At 41.5% G+C, this 17,346-nt stretch overlaps 1 protein-coding gene across 1 annotated transcript; it reads left to right on the top strand.

Annotated features, from left to right (window-relative positions):
• Positions 1 to 2,770: 2,770 nt before the first annotated feature.
• On the top strand, positions 2,771 to 17,346 carry engase (endo-beta-N-acetylglucosaminidase). The gene is made up of 14 exons (XM_088599674.1): positions 2,771 to 2,977; positions 4,492 to 4,562; positions 4,946 to 5,147; positions 6,074 to 6,222; positions 6,642 to 6,796; positions 7,060 to 7,208; positions 7,602 to 7,767; positions 8,566 to 8,669; positions 9,879 to 9,987; positions 10,978 to 11,168; positions 11,932 to 12,080; positions 12,460 to 12,559; positions 12,759 to 12,870; positions 14,394 to 17,346. Exons 1-14 carry the CDS (start codon positions 2,859 to 2,861, stop codon positions 14,826 to 14,828), a joined length of 2,211 nt encoding a protein of 736 aa, XP_088455800.1. The 5' UTR covers positions 2,771 to 2,858; the 3' UTR covers positions 14,829 to 17,346.

The raw sequence follows: 17,346 nt of genomic DNA, 5'->3' as shown, positions 1-17,346 counted from the left end.
AATAATAATAATAATAATAATAATGTTGTTGTTATAATTATCATTGACCCATCCTGGATGGGATGCCAGTCCATTGCAAGTATTCCTGAGTATTGCAGTAGAATGGGAATTTAGTTAAAGCTGTAGAAAAGCATGAGCATGTTTGACAGCACTGTTTAACCAAACTTGGGTGCGCAGATTTATCTTTCTCTTCAATACAATGATGGACAAATCTCCCAGTTCCAGGTTTTTGTTTATGGTTCTTTCTGTCTTAGCTCATTTTAGATAATTATATATCTGGTCAGAGCCAGCCTGCCACTTGGATATTAGCTTTGGTTTTGCCAACCACCATCTATAATAATAATTCTTTACACTTATATAGCGCTTTTTCTGCTCCACTCAAAGCGCTTTACAGGTAATGGGGACTCCCCTCCACCACCATCAATGTGCAGCACCAGGATGAAGCAACAGCAGCCACAGTGCGCCAGAACGCTCACCACACATCAGCTATCAGTGTTGAGGAGAACAGTGTGATGAAGCCAGTTCACAGATGGGGATTATAAGGAGGCCATGATTGGTAAGGGCCAATGGGAAACTTGGCCAGGATGCCGGAATACACCCCTACTCTTTTCCAGAAACGCCCTGGGATTTTTAATGACCACAGAGAATCAAGACCTCAGTTTTACATCTCATACGAAGGACGGCGCTTTTTTAGAGTATAGTGACGCTACACTGGAGCATTAGGACCCCAGGAGACCCCAGGGTGAGTGACCCTTCTGGTCTCACTAACATCTCTTCCAGCAGCAACCTTAGGTTTTCCCAGGAGGTCTCCCATCCAGGTACTGGCCAGGCTCACAGCTGCTGAGCTTCAGTGGGTTCTTGGTTGTGAGCGGCCATTGGGTCTGTCACGTGCAGCAGACCCAATCTTCCCAGAAGCTAATTAACCTCCCAAGGATGTCTTTGGACTGTGGGAGGAAAATGGCACCACACACATTGAAAGAGAATTGAACCCAGGGCTCCAGCGCTGCAAAGCAGCAATGTTAACCAATGTGCCACCATCCACATCCCCAAAGGCAGCCATTGCAAAACCAATTGAATAGTAAATGTGAGCTGTACTGTGCATGCTAATGTCTGGCCCTCTTTTTAATGATTTAAATATTTTGAAGGAAATAAGCCATGCATACTTTAAAGAAATGAAAAGGCCAGGCACCAGTAAAAATGAGCTGAAAGGATAGTAGGGATGGTTTGGGTATAGAAGCCACTAGCAACCCAACAATCACACTGAACCAAATGAACGCAATTCATTTGCAATCTTTCTTAGGTTCAATTAAGTCAGAAAGGCCAAGAGACCAGCTGGAACAATAGCTGGCAGATATAGGAGTCAAGAAAGCCCGGACTGTCAAACACTAGGGTACAGATCACTAATTTGAATTGGGGATATGTCTGTGTCACATGCTCTTGGATAATGTTTTCCATCTCGGCATAAATGCGGCAGCAACTGATTTTTCTTTCTCAGTAAGCTCAGGGGGTGAGGAAAGATATCCGCTCTGATGTTTTAACTTGTTGACGTTTTAACTTGCGGGCTCCAGTAATCTGTAGAGATGGTCCTCTCTGGGGCTTGGACTCATTATATAGTTTATACACACTTCTAAGCTTTAGCCCACTATATTTTGAGCAGGTCTGTAAATGTACTGTGGATTTTTTTTTAACAACCTCAGAAGCCAAAGCAAGCCAGCAGGTGCCAAACAAAATCAAGAAATTAATATTTTGCAGATAGGCCAACTAATCCCTACTCCACCATCAGCTGCTTTCACCCTTTTCACCGATGGGGAATCCCAGTTTTAGGCAGCTATTGGCATTTAAAAACCAGGTTTAAATGTACAAAGTCTGGGCCATAAAGCTCCACGTGAGATTGAGACAAGTGAAGTTTGGTACAATTTAATTGTGGGTTAAGATTTCAAAGCAGACTTGTTAGGAGATTATTATCAGACATTCTAATCAGAGATGGGTGAATACTTTCAAAGCTACAGTATGTAACAAAAGAGAAAAAAGGCAAAGAGTTGTTAATATTGTAACGACCGCGGGGTTCGGTACGGAATGGAGCAGGCGTAGGACTCAGGAAAAGGCGTTAAACACATGTATTAAACAGAACCGAAGAAAGGTACACACAAGGGGACAGGAGAGTTCCAACACCAGACCTATACTAACACAGACACAGAAGGGAAGAAGCCGGCTCATGCCCTCCGCACCTTATATACAGTCCCGCCCCTTTCCCACAAGTCCCGCCCCCCAGGCGCTGTTCCCAGCCCACCTTGCGTGCGCATGGCTTAAGGGGACGGAGCAGCCGAACCTAGTCAGGAAACCAATTTACAACTCATCTCTTTTAGCATTTCAGTTAAAATTCCAAAAAGGTTTTCCAGGAAATCTTCATGGTATATTAATTTCAAAGGTTTGCGGCCATAAATTGAATGCCTGATTTGGAGACCTGAAAACGAACCGGTCTACATCCGAGAACGAATGATCCTTAATCAAGAAAAGAAAAAAAACATATTTTATCAAGCCCAATACTACAAATACAAATCAATAGATTCCTTTAAGTTCAAACATTAACATTAGACACTGTTCTTTACGTTAACACTTATTTGTCCTTACTTAATTCTATATTTCGGTCCGCTATTTCTGGATTTGTACCTGAGCGCTGAACCGGCCAAGCTCCCCGGTCCCCGTGTGACTAAAACAAGTGCAGCGATTCGCTAGGTTATGGAGACCTCCTCGCCAGGCAGCCAATCTGAAGCAATTAGGAAGTGTATTCCCATAAGCAGTCCGGTGTGTTTTGAAATAATTTGCAGTTGCTGTTCGTCGTTTGCAAAGTTTCCACCATGGAAAACGGAGGGAAGATTTCGCAGCCGAAAAGTGGCGCCCGAGAGAGAAAGAGGGGTGCGACAGAGAGAGCTGCCGATGCAGGAGTATTAAAGCTGCAGAGAAACGAAAGGACAAGGCAAGGATCGGAGCTCACACGAACTCCCTGACGTCGGGCCTCATTAAAACTTCACCTGCCGCGACAAGTAGCACTTCATGCATGTTTAAATCCACGCAGATGGATCACGTAGGCGATCGGTATTATCTCCAGCGTATAATGGCTTTAGAATTGGACCTGCAAAAGATTTGCAGTAAGAATGGGAAACCAAGCAACTGCTAAAGATTTAACTAGGGCTATCGCGTATGTTGTCACATATAGATCATTTGGAAACTAAAATAATTTCTCAGCAACAGCACACGCTGCAATAAATTAGAGGGAATGGGATGCAGTTTTCTATTACAATCAGTAGTGCATCTCTGCTTTGCACACCGATCCATATCCTACAGCTCTTAATAAGCGAGCACTCCCACCAGACATATCTGTACCGGTAATATTTTACTCAGCGAGGAAGAGTTAAGTTCTCGCAGCAGAGCAATATAAACCAGTATTTTTTTAACAAAAAATCTACACGAAAGAGTTAATGAGATTTATATCATTTATAATATTTGAGCTTTAGAGTATTTTCAAATGAAACCTGTAATTCCATAGACGCACAGAAAGCTGGAGCTTCAACACCAAGAACAAAAAACATGTACAACGGTACACCACCTGGTGGAGCCTTTTCATTACGGGAACGACTTTGTACTCAATTAACTTGTTCAGCGAAATTCAGTTTTCCCATTGTGTCTCTCAACTCTCGCAGAAAAGGCAAACAGTAAAATATAAAATTAAATTAACACACTATTATTAACCAAATCTCTGCGGGCAACAAATCTAATAAGAAAATTAATTCTGAATTTAAAGTATCCAAGGGATCTGTTAGAGGTTTTTCTTTTGACTGGTTGTAATTTCACTTTTTCAGCATTAATAAGATAGGAGATAAACTTCAGTATAAAGAATCCTCAGGGATATTAATAGTACCCTGGGCACTATGCACTCAATGCTAATATAGTATAACTGTTGGACATTTTTGAATATGAAATAAATTTTGCTAACGACACGCTACAAGTGACAATTTTATATTTAATATTGATCGAGGTTTGACGTTCAGAGTTAAAGCTTCACGTGTGCTACTATATTTTTCCTTCACGCATTTTTCTAGACGTCTTAAAGCAGGGGCACTCAGCTCACACCTTCCAGGTCTGGGATCCAGCAGATTTACTTTGTTTCTCTACGTCCATAGCTGAAGGGCAGGACTTCATCTTGTCCAGTTGAACCTTACTTGGATCATTATAACCCTGCTCTTAGTCTTCATAAATTAAGAAGACTTAGAAAACCTGCCGTTGTCTGGACCTCTAGTTGAAATCTTGTGGTCTACACCTAGACACTGAGCGGTGGACCTCTTCTGCCCCCTACTGTATTTCGAAGGTACTTAGTTTACCCTCTGAAATATACAGTACCATACGGTGCGTTATTTCCATTTTAGTATGAGCCGATGTTACTTCCAGTACGGGCAATTGTGTTTTTGGTTACTAGTCTTTTTCCCCCCCTAGTATGGAGTCTTCCTTGGAAATGCAGGTCGTGTCTGAAGTTGTCCAGTACGATATATCACCACCTCTGTCAGGTACCTTTACTGTCTGTAAATAATTCTATGATCAACAAAAACATTTTGAGACCAGTGTTCTGAGGTGCACTAAATTTTCCCCTTCAGAAAGTCATGTGATCAGAAGTTTTATCAAATGTTTTTAAGACTTGTTTATCCTAATAATTTTAAATGTTTTGCTTCCTGGGGGATTTGGACCACAATTCCAGTAAGATTAACTTAGTTTTTTAAAGAAATATCTTCATGGTTTTATTCTCTTGGTGAATTACATTAGAAGATCTGATCATTTTCTTTATTTTGCTTGTAGTCTTCTGCGTGTTAGGGAAAGCTAATAATCTGGGTTCCTATCATTGTAACAGAGTCCCCAGGACATTTACCCAGATATTCTGACTCTTCTTTTACAGCCAGACATTATGACCGAGACACCACAGAGCCAGTCAGCTTCAGCCTGAAGTCCCTGAATGACCTGTTGTCATGGGAACCTAGTGCTTCTGACCTTTTCAATGTGGCCACTGTCCCACTGGCCTCTCGACTGCCTCCTCTGGCCAGTGGCCAGCCCAAGACACTGGTCTGTCACGACATGATGGGTGGCTATCAGGAGGACAGGTGTGTGTCTGATGTGGGAGGGAATACAGAACTAGTAAGCTCTATACTGGTGGGAGTTTTGCACAAAGCTTCAGTGAGCACTCATACCCCTGAACTGTCACCTACTGAAGTGGACATTGGAGGCATTGAGTAACTACAGAATCTACTTTCTGAGAACAGAAGGAGGCCTTTATTTTTCTGTCTGCTATAAAAACAGTGATAGCCTGTGGTAAAACTCGCTCAGCTGCCTGGTTGAGCAGGAAAAGGTCTGTTCTAAAATGAACAAGCCAAGCGTTCATTTTTCTGATTACATTTTTTATTGATTTTCTTCCTCCACAACATCGCCGTAGAATTAGTCAACAATTGGTTGCATACAACAGTCGTACAATGACGAACGGGAAAAATATGTAGGTTGAAATGTAATGGTACATGAAAAACAAAGTAATAAGAACAGCTTTGTTCTTATTTTGTTTTAAGTGCCAGAATAAAAACACTGGGAAAGGGAGAGAAAAATAATCAAAGGTGAAGAGGTGTACAGTATGTGTGTAGGGGAAGCAGTAAAACACTTCTGAATCTCCAGTGGTTTGTCACCTTCCACATCTTCCTTTTTTGTGCTTTGATTTCTAGAAAGCCTCTAGATTTCTAAATTTCTAAATTGTGGGAGTATGGAACAAGTTGCCCATGTTGTTGAAGCACAGAATGCTGATCGTTCTGTGTTAAAACTTGAGTATTAATGTGGGTAATAGTACATCTTTTGTATGGTACATTTTTGGCTGTGCATAATGTATAGTTACAGTATGTGGATTTTCCAGTAACTGTTTGATTTGCTAGGTAGCCAAGATAGATGGAGTGTTGAAGAGATTTCAAGTAGACGAGTCAAAATGTATTCAATCAAAGTGTCCATTAGTGTCACCGTTCTGTCACCCGATCCTGTCCTCGTATCACAGGTTTATCCAGGGAGCAGAAGCTGAGACAGTCTATGCCTTTTATCATTGGGAATACATCGACATCTTCGTCTACTTCAGCCACTACCCAGTCACCATCCCTCCTGTGTCCTGGACCAATGCTGCCCACAAACATGGTGTCTCTGTCCTTGGTGAGCAATTGGAAGTTGAATTGCATTCTTTGGCAGATTTTGGCCAATCTGGGTATCGTTTGAGAAGTGTGCATAGCCAATTTTTGTCATCACCTGTCTGTGTGTATGGTTTCTCTGGCATACAAGTCCTGTTTAGCTTAGAGCTACATCAACATGAACTCCCTAAGGTAACTCGATTGCTTTGGAAATATTAAATATTCAAGGGGGATTGTAATGGATTGGAAGTGGCCTTTACATCGGGCGGCACTGATATTGGTTGTTTTTTGCTCAGATTTTAAAAGCTGCTGCTTTGGCTTGTCAGGGTTTCTTTTCATTTAGCAAAGGCTGTTTGCCAGAGCCTAACCAAGCATGCAAGTCCTGCACACAAGACATTGATTGAAACTGATTCCAGGGCAATTGTTTGAGTCTTTGTCTTTCAGGTACTTTCATCACTGAGTGGGATGATGGGAGCAAGATATGCGAGACCTTCTTGGCTGGAGAGGAGCCTTACCACTCAGTTGCCGACAAACTGGTGCAGATTGCACACCACTATGGCTTTGATGGCTGGCTGATCAACATAGAGAACCCTCTAAGTGTGAGTGGCCAAGTGTGAGAGTCTTCTCCGCAAAAAACAAAAACACAGGGTGATGCCTTAAGTCAGTCTTAAGGACCTCACGGTCAGATTGCTGAAACACTTCAGAATTCACCACTAATGAATCCACTTCCAAGAATCCTTGTACTTCTTCCTCTTTTCTCACTCTGTTGGGCGTTGTGAAAATATTGCCCTTTTTTCCCCCTAATGCACTGACATGTGTGACAGGGACAACGTGACAGACTCCCTCTGGTGTTTGTCTGCAGGAGACCGCGGTGAAGAACACCCCTGCTTTCCTGCGCTACCTCACTGATCAGATGCATCAGCGAGTGGAGGGCAGTGTGGTGCTGTGGTACGACAGCGTGCTGCAGAACGGGGAGCTCAAGTGGCAGAATGAGCTCAATGATCAGAACAGGCACGTTTTCAATGCCATCGACGATCTTTACATGAACGTACCACCAACCTTGCTTTGAAAAATAACTTTGCTACTGTTATTATTTGACATCATTATCTTAGGCACACAAATCTACTGAAAACAAAATTGAACTGAAGTCATAGTACCTAAATGGAACACATAGTGGACGTAGATTGCCTCTTTTCATTTACCTTCTAGCTTTCAAATGACTTAGATGGCCTTAAAATCTCTCTTGCTTCTTACCTTTATGTTCTAACAGTTCCTAATCACTAGTTTTAATTTCTGGTCTTAATTATACAGTTTATAGAGGAATAAAACCCTCATAATATTGTGTACTTCGTCACACCTTAATCACAGGTCATCATGAGCTGTGGTCTCTATCTGTGTCTGAAGGGTGTTTTTCCAGTCATGTGATGGCATCTTCACCAACTACAACTGGAGCGAGTCAAACCTGGAGGCAATGGTATCCCGTGATGCCAAGCAGATGGCCAACATCTACGTGGGAGTAGACGTGTTTGCACGAGGAGAGGTGGTTGGCGGGAAGTTTGAAACAAACCAGGTTGGTACTTAGCTGAAGCCCTCACCATTCGTACCAACACTAACACTACGGCCAAAACTAAAAAAAGGCATAAGAATATTGTATTTTGGGTATAAAATATACAACAGAATAACTAAGTCATTGCTGGATGAAGCATTCAGGTCCTATTTCTCTCTTGGTCCCTATAACATCAAAGGGAGGGTGTAAATGCAAGCCGCAAGGTCAGTGTCTTGCATGGCCATCATCAACGTCAATGCCTGTAAGGCATTTGTGCCGCTTAGAGGCTGCCACACTGATGTGTTCTCTAGCTGTTGCAGCGGCTGTCTGAAGGCATTTGGCAAGGCTTGCCATTCAGCAGGTTAAATCACCTTCTTATCTGTGCCCATCGCAAAATCTCTCACTAACGAGGTGATTTAGTCATAAAAGCACCATGTTACTCAAGTGTCACCCTCAGTCATGAAACATCAATTACTCAAGAACCTTTTATCGATATCTAAAATCTGTAGATTTTGTTTTTCTAAAAAAACATGCATGCATTCCCATAATACAATAGTGGGATACTTTTGGCATCCTAACAACACCACGTGCTAGACCTTCACAGTCTGTGTACTTTCCTAATTCCACCCTCCATATAGCTTAGGGAGATGAAGGAATCCCCCTGGGTGTATTCAGGCACAGGCCCAAGCAGTATTATTAGTTTTCAGTCAATGTTCTAACAGCCCCGAAGCACTAATTCTGTTGCACACATTCTGCACAGTTCTGTGGGGCAACTGAGTTATAAAGCGCTACACTTCACCTGCTTTCTTGTGTGTCTTCCAGGCCCTCAGGCTGATCAGGAAACACGGTTTCTCAGCTGCCATCTTTGCTCCGGGGTGGGTGTACGAGTGTCATGAGAAGAAAGAGTTTCGGCAGAATCAGGACAAGTAAGACCTGCCCTCCAGGACAGCTGTCCTCTCCTCGTCCCTACAGGAGCAGCTGGTCTTTTGCCAATGCATGGAGTTACCACAGCCTAGCGAAAAGACTGAAATCCACTTGAGAGTGCTGTGTCTGCTTTGTGGCTAGATATCAATGATCCTCGCATTACCTGCTTTGAAGAAAGACAGAATTTATGTCCGCAGTAAATCACCTTTCCCATAAAGGGAAAAAAAAATCCAGTGCCAGGATTATACAATTTTCTATTGCTTTTTAGTATTTAAAGATTTTGTTTATAAGTTTAAGGCCAATAAAAGCACAACACAAAGGACAAAGTGCCTATAGTTTATACTTTAGGAAATGTAAACTATCAATAGCCAAGGTAAAAAAAAGCCTGTTTGAATCTTTTTTTACTGAAGACAGATTTATACTGTTCATCTTGGCACTAGGAATAAGACATAATCTCTTTATTTTCATTGCAAGGCTTGGAGTTCTGCCACTGAACCACTAGAATGAATAAGAAGCAATATAACATAAAATAAAGAAACGACAGGGTTTTTTTTATATAATGAAAGATATGTAATATGATTTAAAAAGCTTTTACTAGTGCGCAAAGTTTAAACATTGTTATAAATAAGAGATGAAAATGGATTAGCGTTTCAGGGTAATTGACAGTAGTTGTTTGAAAACTCCAAGCAAAGCAGAAAAAAGTGCAAAATGGTTCAAAACAACATCAGCAGCTCTCTCTTTTCTTCATATTGACTTAGGCCCATTGAATTAAAACTTTGACCCACCCAACAATCATAAAATCCAAACCCAATAGTTTTCATGAAGTATTGAAAAGTATCTGTCAGTCAGAAAACTGTTATTACGGGAATGCTTATTTATATAAAAATGAGAATGTTTACTGTTTGTGATTGGCGGGGTTATTTTTATCATTATGAGATTGAGTTGATAAACCATTGCATTGCATTCCTACTCTGCTTACACTGTTACATCACCTCAAATAATCTTTAAAAATTCTCTTTCATTTGATAACGTGTTGGGGAGCTTGGTCTCATTTGAAAATTACCACCATTGTTTTGCATACCAAAGGTTAGAGGAAGAGATGACATACTGTGCCTTCCAGTTTTTTTTAATTTTTTCCCGGAAGCACACAATAAAAGCTCATGTCCATATAAATCGTATCATATATTGTTTTGCTCTGTTGTTGTCCTCAGGTTTTGGGGCCTACTCTCCAAGTTCCTGCCCACTCACAGCGTCTCCCTCCTTCCCTTCGTCACCTCCTTCTGCCAAGGGTTTGGAAAGAGCTTTTACTGCAAAGGAAAGGTAAGGACAGAACCCGTTTCATGGTCTGTCTGTTGACCTTCAAGGGCAGTTGTGAATAAAGATCCTTGAACTGTTCCTTGCTGGGCCTGCTCTGTGTACGTAATGATCGTGCGCACTACCTGCTCTGAGGAAATATATTGAAGATCTTTACTTGTTTCGTATCAGTGTCCCCATGTCTGTTTGACACATCCAGCATTTGATTTTAGTAAATGAGAGGCTGGAAGGGGTTGGTTGGATTTGCTCCTTGCTTTTCTAAAGCATTTACTCGTCTTTTTCAGCTTGTTAGGGTTTGGTAGTGTTATGTCTCTGAATATGGTTACAGTGCCGCACAATGTTTTGCTCCAGACTATGAAGACCAAATTGACATTATGCACAGGAATGTCTGGGATGTTGTTAGAGCAAGGGTGTAAAAAGGTGATGTCATGCTGTGAAGAGCTTTCTTCAGCCTTTCTGGTGCAGTTCTAGTAGGGGAGTCATAAAGACCAGAGAGTTGGAACTGCTAATGGCCCAATAAAACACCAAAAAAATGCTTGTAAATGTTTAAATGCTGTCAAAGATTTTTTTTGAGTATTTTTAGAATCAAATTCTAACCAAACCAAAAGAATCTAGAACAACTGTGGTTGAATTAGTATGCTATAATGTCTCATTATCAGTATTATGAGTAGAATCCCTGTTAAGTAGTTTAAGTAGGTAGCTGCGTCAGCATGCATAGGCTGCAAAGGAACAAGTAAAGGTTTATTCCATGCTGAAAAGAGAAGAAAAGAAACACAGCGTTTCAGCTGTGGAGCCTTGTTTGGGTGTGGAAGGCCAAAGAAGGCTTCACAGCTGAAATGTGTTTCTTTTCTTCTCTTTTCAGCATGGAATAAACCTTTACTTGTTCCTTTGCAATCCCTGTTAAGACTTTAGAACCATTCCTTTTGTAATCTTTAGGTGTTAAAAACTGATTTGTTGGCTTGGATGTAGATTGTTGGGGTCTTTTTGTTTCTTTAGGTGGAGGAAGTGAAAAGCTGGTTTAATCTGAGTGCGCAGGAAGTGCAGCCCCTTTTCATTGATCACAGCTCAGAGGGCGAAGAGGGTGGCTGGGTGAGGACCCGAGGCTGTCCTGAAGATGCCTGGAATGGGGGAAGTTCCCTATTGATTGAGGGGATGATTCCTTCCACACATTCTAATATAGCTGTGAGGTGTGTTCATCACGTTTTCTTTGCCAGAAATGAATTCTCTAGTGGATGCAGTAAGATCTTCTCCTGTAATGTTTGAACCCTTCAAGAATTCTTTGGGATAGAAAGAACTATACAAATACAAACTATTCTTCTTTTTCTTCTTATGATTATTATTATAGCATACCCAAATCCGTCTGCTTCAGTTTAAAGGACAGTTTGTCTGTGTTTGGAAATCATTCTGCTTGCAGACTTTCCTGAAGATCCACTACACAAATGAACAAATTAAAAAAAAGATTATTCTTACAACATTCATGGAGAATGTAGATCCTTACGGCTAATGTTATCAGTGCAGATCTCGTTTCAGATTTTGCCATTGTGGTGGGCGTAATAGCAGGGTATCTCAAGATTCAGAAGCAAACAAAACTTAATCTTCCTTTGCTAAACACTTTCTCTGCCAGAATGCGTTTTATTCTGTTAGGGCTACACAGGGTTCTCAGTTAAGGGATTCTTTGGACTGCGTAGGTAGGATTTTAGTTCTGAAAATACATATATTTTAATGTTTCTGAAGTACAACTATTTAAACAGCCAGTACCAGGCTCTCTGTAAGTTTCTTAACATTTTGAAGCTGTCACATCCCATCTGTAAGGAGCTCTCTGGATTTCCTGGCAAAGTAGTGACTGTATGCTGCTAATGAGGGAGAAGATGGGAAATCTTAAATAGCTTGATGACTTAGTCCTGACTTGCCTGTTCATCGAAATCTGATAATGATCTTTATCTCATGCAGGCTGTTTTCTCTTCATTCTACAATTCCTACTAAGACGTTTGTCTCCTTTACCTACAAGCTAGAAGAATCTCCCCATGTTAAAGTTGCCTTGGAATTGAAAACCATTGATGCCCCTGTCTGTTTATACCAGGGAATCGAGGATGTACCTGGTATGTAAATAAGTCTGAGTCTATTTATAAGAACTGAACACCCTTTGTAAAGTGCAGGGATGGTTCCAGCAGTGTGTTTTGTGCCTTTGCCAGAAATCCTCTAAACACTTTAGCAATGCTTTTGGAACACAAATATTTCTAGATATCCACCCTTGCGCACTCGAACATTTCTAGCACGTATTTGCATGATAAGCATATACTGTACGTGCTTATAGATATGCAGTGCTAATAAGCATGTGGTATGAACTAGCCTGAAACTCCAAATACTGCACACAGAGTTAATCGAGACATTAAATTTTGACCTGAAAGTAAAGTTTTCACAGAAAACAGAGATGTTATCAATGTGCAAATTAGTGTCCTGTGCCATGTGTGTTTGCAGGCACCAGCGTGCAGCCTCAGCCCCTGCAGGAGGGGGACAGCTTGGTCAGCCAGTTCAGGCACCGCTGTGGGCTCAGGGACTCAGAGGGCTGGGTCACCCGGTAAGATGACCGCTGAATGAGGGGACACAGGCGGGAGGGAGTGAATTGTAAAAAAAGCCCAAGACAGCACGCACAATCCAAGTCCAGACTAATAACGGTCTGAACCTGTGAACTTGTGATGCCTGGACCAAAAACGTACTCTAGCGAGCAACTTTAATGGGAGTCTGCGCTCTTATTTTGACTGGGGGTGTTTTTCCAGGTGTTTTCTGGTGGAGTCGAAAGGCTGCTTGCTACGGGACATCTTTATCAACGTGTCCCGTGAGATCTCAGGGGAGGAGGCCTACTTTGTCTGCAGAGTTGGAGAGATTAAGGTCAGTAGGCACTTTGTAAGGTCTAAGGATAATACAGCACTAGCTTAACCTCTAAACCATGAGGAGTGCTGATTCTTTTCCAGTGGGTTTGCACAGTTCTCTAGTTTTGGGGTTTTGTTCTTTTATCCTCATTTTCTTCCTGCATATTTTTGTTGAAATGCAGCTGCTAGCTCATTCCTGTGTTAGCATCTCAAACTGACTGGCAGTTCTTGCTATGCGCTGGGTTCCAAGAATGAAAATTTGAAGGAGGCAAGGTAACAGTTTTCAGTAGTATATGATCAAGGTAATTAAAGGAATATGAAATGAACAAGAGAGGAGGGGTGAAGTTTGTAAGCATTTTTTTCTGTAAAGGTGATATCATTCTTTAATGCCTCAATTCTGTCAAAAGCTGGATTTGAGAGTCCTGATCCTGCTAACTGGGGGACAAAATGTCAAAGAGCTTCCAAATCCAGAGCAGCAGGAAATATTCCTGTCTTTTAAACACAGGAATCAATCCTCTGTGCTCACAGCAGGCCTATTTCTACAAGAAGAAATGTGCACACAGTTTGGCCCACCTTTTCCGACCCAAGAGACTGGGCTTCAGAGTCAGAATAAGTCACAGGTGGGATGACTTCAGAGCTCTCAGTTTAGCCCACATCAAAAAGATCACATACAGCACAGCTCCTCTCTGACAAGTGAGAAGCAGCAAAGGAGTGGCAGGGAAAGAGTGTCCCTTTCTTTCTGCCGTAATCTGAACAAAAAGTTGAAAGAAAGAAAATATACAGTGCTAGGAAAAAAGGAACATGTACAAATGAAAGAAACCCGAAATATCTCTTCCCTCCCTCACGTCCCAGGCCACTATACTGTTTAGACACTTTCAAAGGAACGCGATTTCTGGTCTTTCAAGGATATAAACAGAACTTGCGCTCAGCCATGTACTGTAGCTTACCTAGAGCATCACAGTCCTTTCTGTTTGTTCATGTCTGTTTGGAGAGTGTGTGGAGTCATTAATCCCCATTCAATAAAGCATCATGCCGTCATAAATCCTAAGCTCTGTTTGTCCAAGTGATCTGGAAGCAGTACTTCAGCGAATCATACATTTGTCATTATTGGTCTTTGCTGCGAAACAGCAATTCAATCCGTCCGTGTCACCTGGCAACATCCCTGACCCATGGCACACCACGTGGTAAGAGTCACAGTAGTGGTTCTCCAGTGCGGTCCTATTGTTGTACAGGCACAAAGGCCTCTTTACATATACGTTGTATGAAGACATTTAAAAAGGCAAATGTTTTTAAAAAGCCCAGTTAAAAAGAAATAAAATGCAAACATGGACATAAAATAAGAAGGTTGAGAGGTCATAGTTCTAAGGCTACAAAAGAGAATATGGATAATGCAAATGCTCTCCAAGAGGTTGCATTCAAGTGTAATTCTGTGGTATTTTGGTGTCTATTGTTTTAGCCCAGTTGAGGAGGTAATTAGAGGGTTATTTCAAGCTCAACCCGTGCTTCAAACAGAGGCTTCCTGTTTCTCTTTCTCTGTTGCAGATTCTGGATGTTGAGAACCTGACTGCTATTCCTGCGCCTGTTCGGAACCCTTCCCTGAGTGAGGTAGTCTGGCGAAGGGGCGTTGGTAGCGGAGAGGGGTATGTCCAGAAGCTGTATTTCAATGCCACCCTGCATTGGCAATACCCTGCCAACCAGGCCAGACACTTCCGTGTCTACTGGAGGCGCCTTCACGACCCAAATACACAGGCTTCCTCTGGACGGGAGCCGCAAGTCCTGATTGGAAGGGCCTATGCCACAGTATACCGTGTAGTGGACTTGCCTGTGCCAGATGCTCTGGACACTGCCCCCTGCTGGCTGGAGTTTCTGGTGGAGCCCATCACCAGGGAGGGTTTTGCAGTATCTGAGTCACACTGGGGGAGACTGGTCTTGAAATACACTGAGCCAGCACGGGCAGAAACAGCCACAGGCGTGTAATAACAAAGGCCTCTGCGCTCGCTTTTCACACACACCAGACAATGAAATATCAAAGTTATGAAGCAGAAAGTGAGACTCATATAGCCCTCACAGCAGTGTTTTCGCTTTATAACAGGGATGGCTAGACCTGCTCCGTGAATAGCGAGCACTGTCTCGCCTTAAAAAAAAAATGCTATTGATGTATTTGATCAACAGGGAATTTATTAAGTCGAAAAGTTTGTCCAAAATTTTGTATGCTTTTTATTTGTCATGGAAAAAAACTTGTGCTCTTCAGGGAGTCATGAAAAGCAATTAAAGAAGTATTGCAGTTACAAACTGTTCTGTAGGATTTGTTCTGAATTCATCTCCTGCCCACTTTCCCGTTTTCACTCTCTGGTACTCGCCAGTGGTTGATACTCATTTCCGCAGGGATCACGTACCAAAGGCACTCAGAACAGAAACTCTGCCTAACTCAAAGCTAGGTGAACCGAAGTTAAGGAGTCTGGGAAATAAACGTTTAATTTTAGTATACAAGGAAAACACAACCTCGGATTCATTGTTCTGATCACATGAATTTAAGAGTTGGCATCATTTTAAGATTTTAAGAAAATCCAAGGTTTTCTTTTTTCAGAATAAAACATGAGGCTTTAGCTTCAGCTTGTACTGAATCTAGGGACTGATTTGTGAAGTGAATCTTAATAATCTTGGTAAATTTCTATAAAATGTTGCATTCATTCCCATGATGTATTAGGTCATTAGTGTGCTATTTAATTCTGCCCTTGTTATCATAACAAAGCTTCTTTACTCTTATAGCATGTGGACTGTAAGAAAAGCCTGACAGGTTCCAAGGAATTGTTCCTGTAGTTTAAAAAATATTCTTTTAGTTGTATAATAATTGGATTCTTATGCATACCTAGTGTAACACCATGCTAGGATAACTCTTTTTGCCAATCTGACATCCTGTGCCTGACCTGACCAAGCAAAATAAACAAAATAAGCAAAGAGCATAGCCTCCCTGGAGCTGTGTGGCTCTTAAAACCAGCATTTCTGATGCTGCTTAAATGGACTTGTGTGTGTGATTTGGGGTGGGTGGGTATGTGTGCGTGCAGAGCCCTTAAATTGTAGTGCAATCTTGGCTCTTCTTCTCAGATTTAGTTGAATCAGGAGGCCTTTTGTGTGCTTTAAAATAACAAGATGGTTTTAATCAGGTTTGCCGCTTGTGGACACCAGAGGTTTCTGTTGTGTGCTTGTACTGAGAGCAGAGTTGTTATGCAATTCCAAGCACAGTGCATTTTGCTCCATCAACTAGGTACATTTCTAATATTAAGTATACAGTATTTATTCAGTTTTTGTATGCATACAGTGTATTCTTCATTAATAATTTATTGTGTTCGTACATTTTGTCAAAGAGCTTTACACAAAGGAACATATACACTGAATCTAGGTGATGCACAGCAGCCTCAGTACACAACAGAATAACATCACTGTTCTTATAGCTCTTCAGGATCTTTAATGAAGTTGTCAGGACCTCAGGTTACTCAAGGACAGCACAATGTCCCAGATCACCATTGGATATTTTGTGGTCATGGGGAAAGAGCGCCACCTACTGGTCTCCAATCTCCTGGTGTCTAAGCCAGTATTAACCAGGGCCGACTTTGCTTAGCTTCTGAAATCTGATGGGGTCAAGCTACTAGCTCTTCTGTACTTTTTTGTTAATATACTAACTATATTCTCCTATATACCTATATAAATGTCACCTGCTGCGAATTTTGGAGAAGCTAATTTAGGGGTGATATTTCATCCTGGATTAACTTTTAACCCTCAGGTGAGGAACATTGTACAATCATCATTCTTCTATCTCCGAAATATCCCCAGACTACCTCCCATGTTGTGTTTAACTGCAGCAGAAAAGCTGGTCAACACAATTGTCTTTTTTAAAATTGATTACTTCAAAACCCTGCTCAGTGGGGTATCTTCTGTAGTTCCACAATGAACAATCTCCAATATGGTCTGAATTTGGAAACCAAAATCCTGACCGGGTTGCCTGGAAGCGATCAGATAACCCCTGTCTTTGCACTGGCTTCCTATCAGGTTTCGTGTTGACTTCAAAATCCTCATGCTCACCTACAGTTTAAGCCTCACACCTCGGTACCTATCTGACTATTGCTATACAGTATGTCCCCCAAGCTCTTTTACACTCTATGGGTGACAGGGCAGGGCCTTTTCCTGTTATGCCCCAAAGCTCTGGAATTCTATCCCCAAGGATATCAGTCAGTCACCTTCCCTGAATGCATTGAAAACTAAACTCAAAAACGTCTTTCTTTTCAGAAAAGCTTTTATTTTATTTGTGTCTGTGTTGGCTGTATTGTCTAATCAGTATGTATCTCCTGCTCTACTTCACATCACTTGTTTCTCATACTGTATGCTTATTTTTGTAATTTTGTAACTTTTATTTTAAGTGTTTTTAAACTAACTGTAAAGGGCTTTGAGATGCTGCTTTTGTAGGTGCTATATAAAATAAAGAATACATTTTATTATA

The sequence above is a fragment of the Lepisosteus platostomus genome, chromosome 11 (assembly GCF_059453375.1).
Source record: "Lepisosteus platostomus isolate fLepPlt1 chromosome 11, fLepPlt1.hap1, whole genome shotgun sequence".
NCBI lineage: Eukaryota > Metazoa > Chordata > Actinopteri > Semionotiformes > Lepisosteidae > Lepisosteus > Lepisosteus platostomus.
This window is presented reverse-complemented; position numbering and strand designations above follow the sequence as displayed.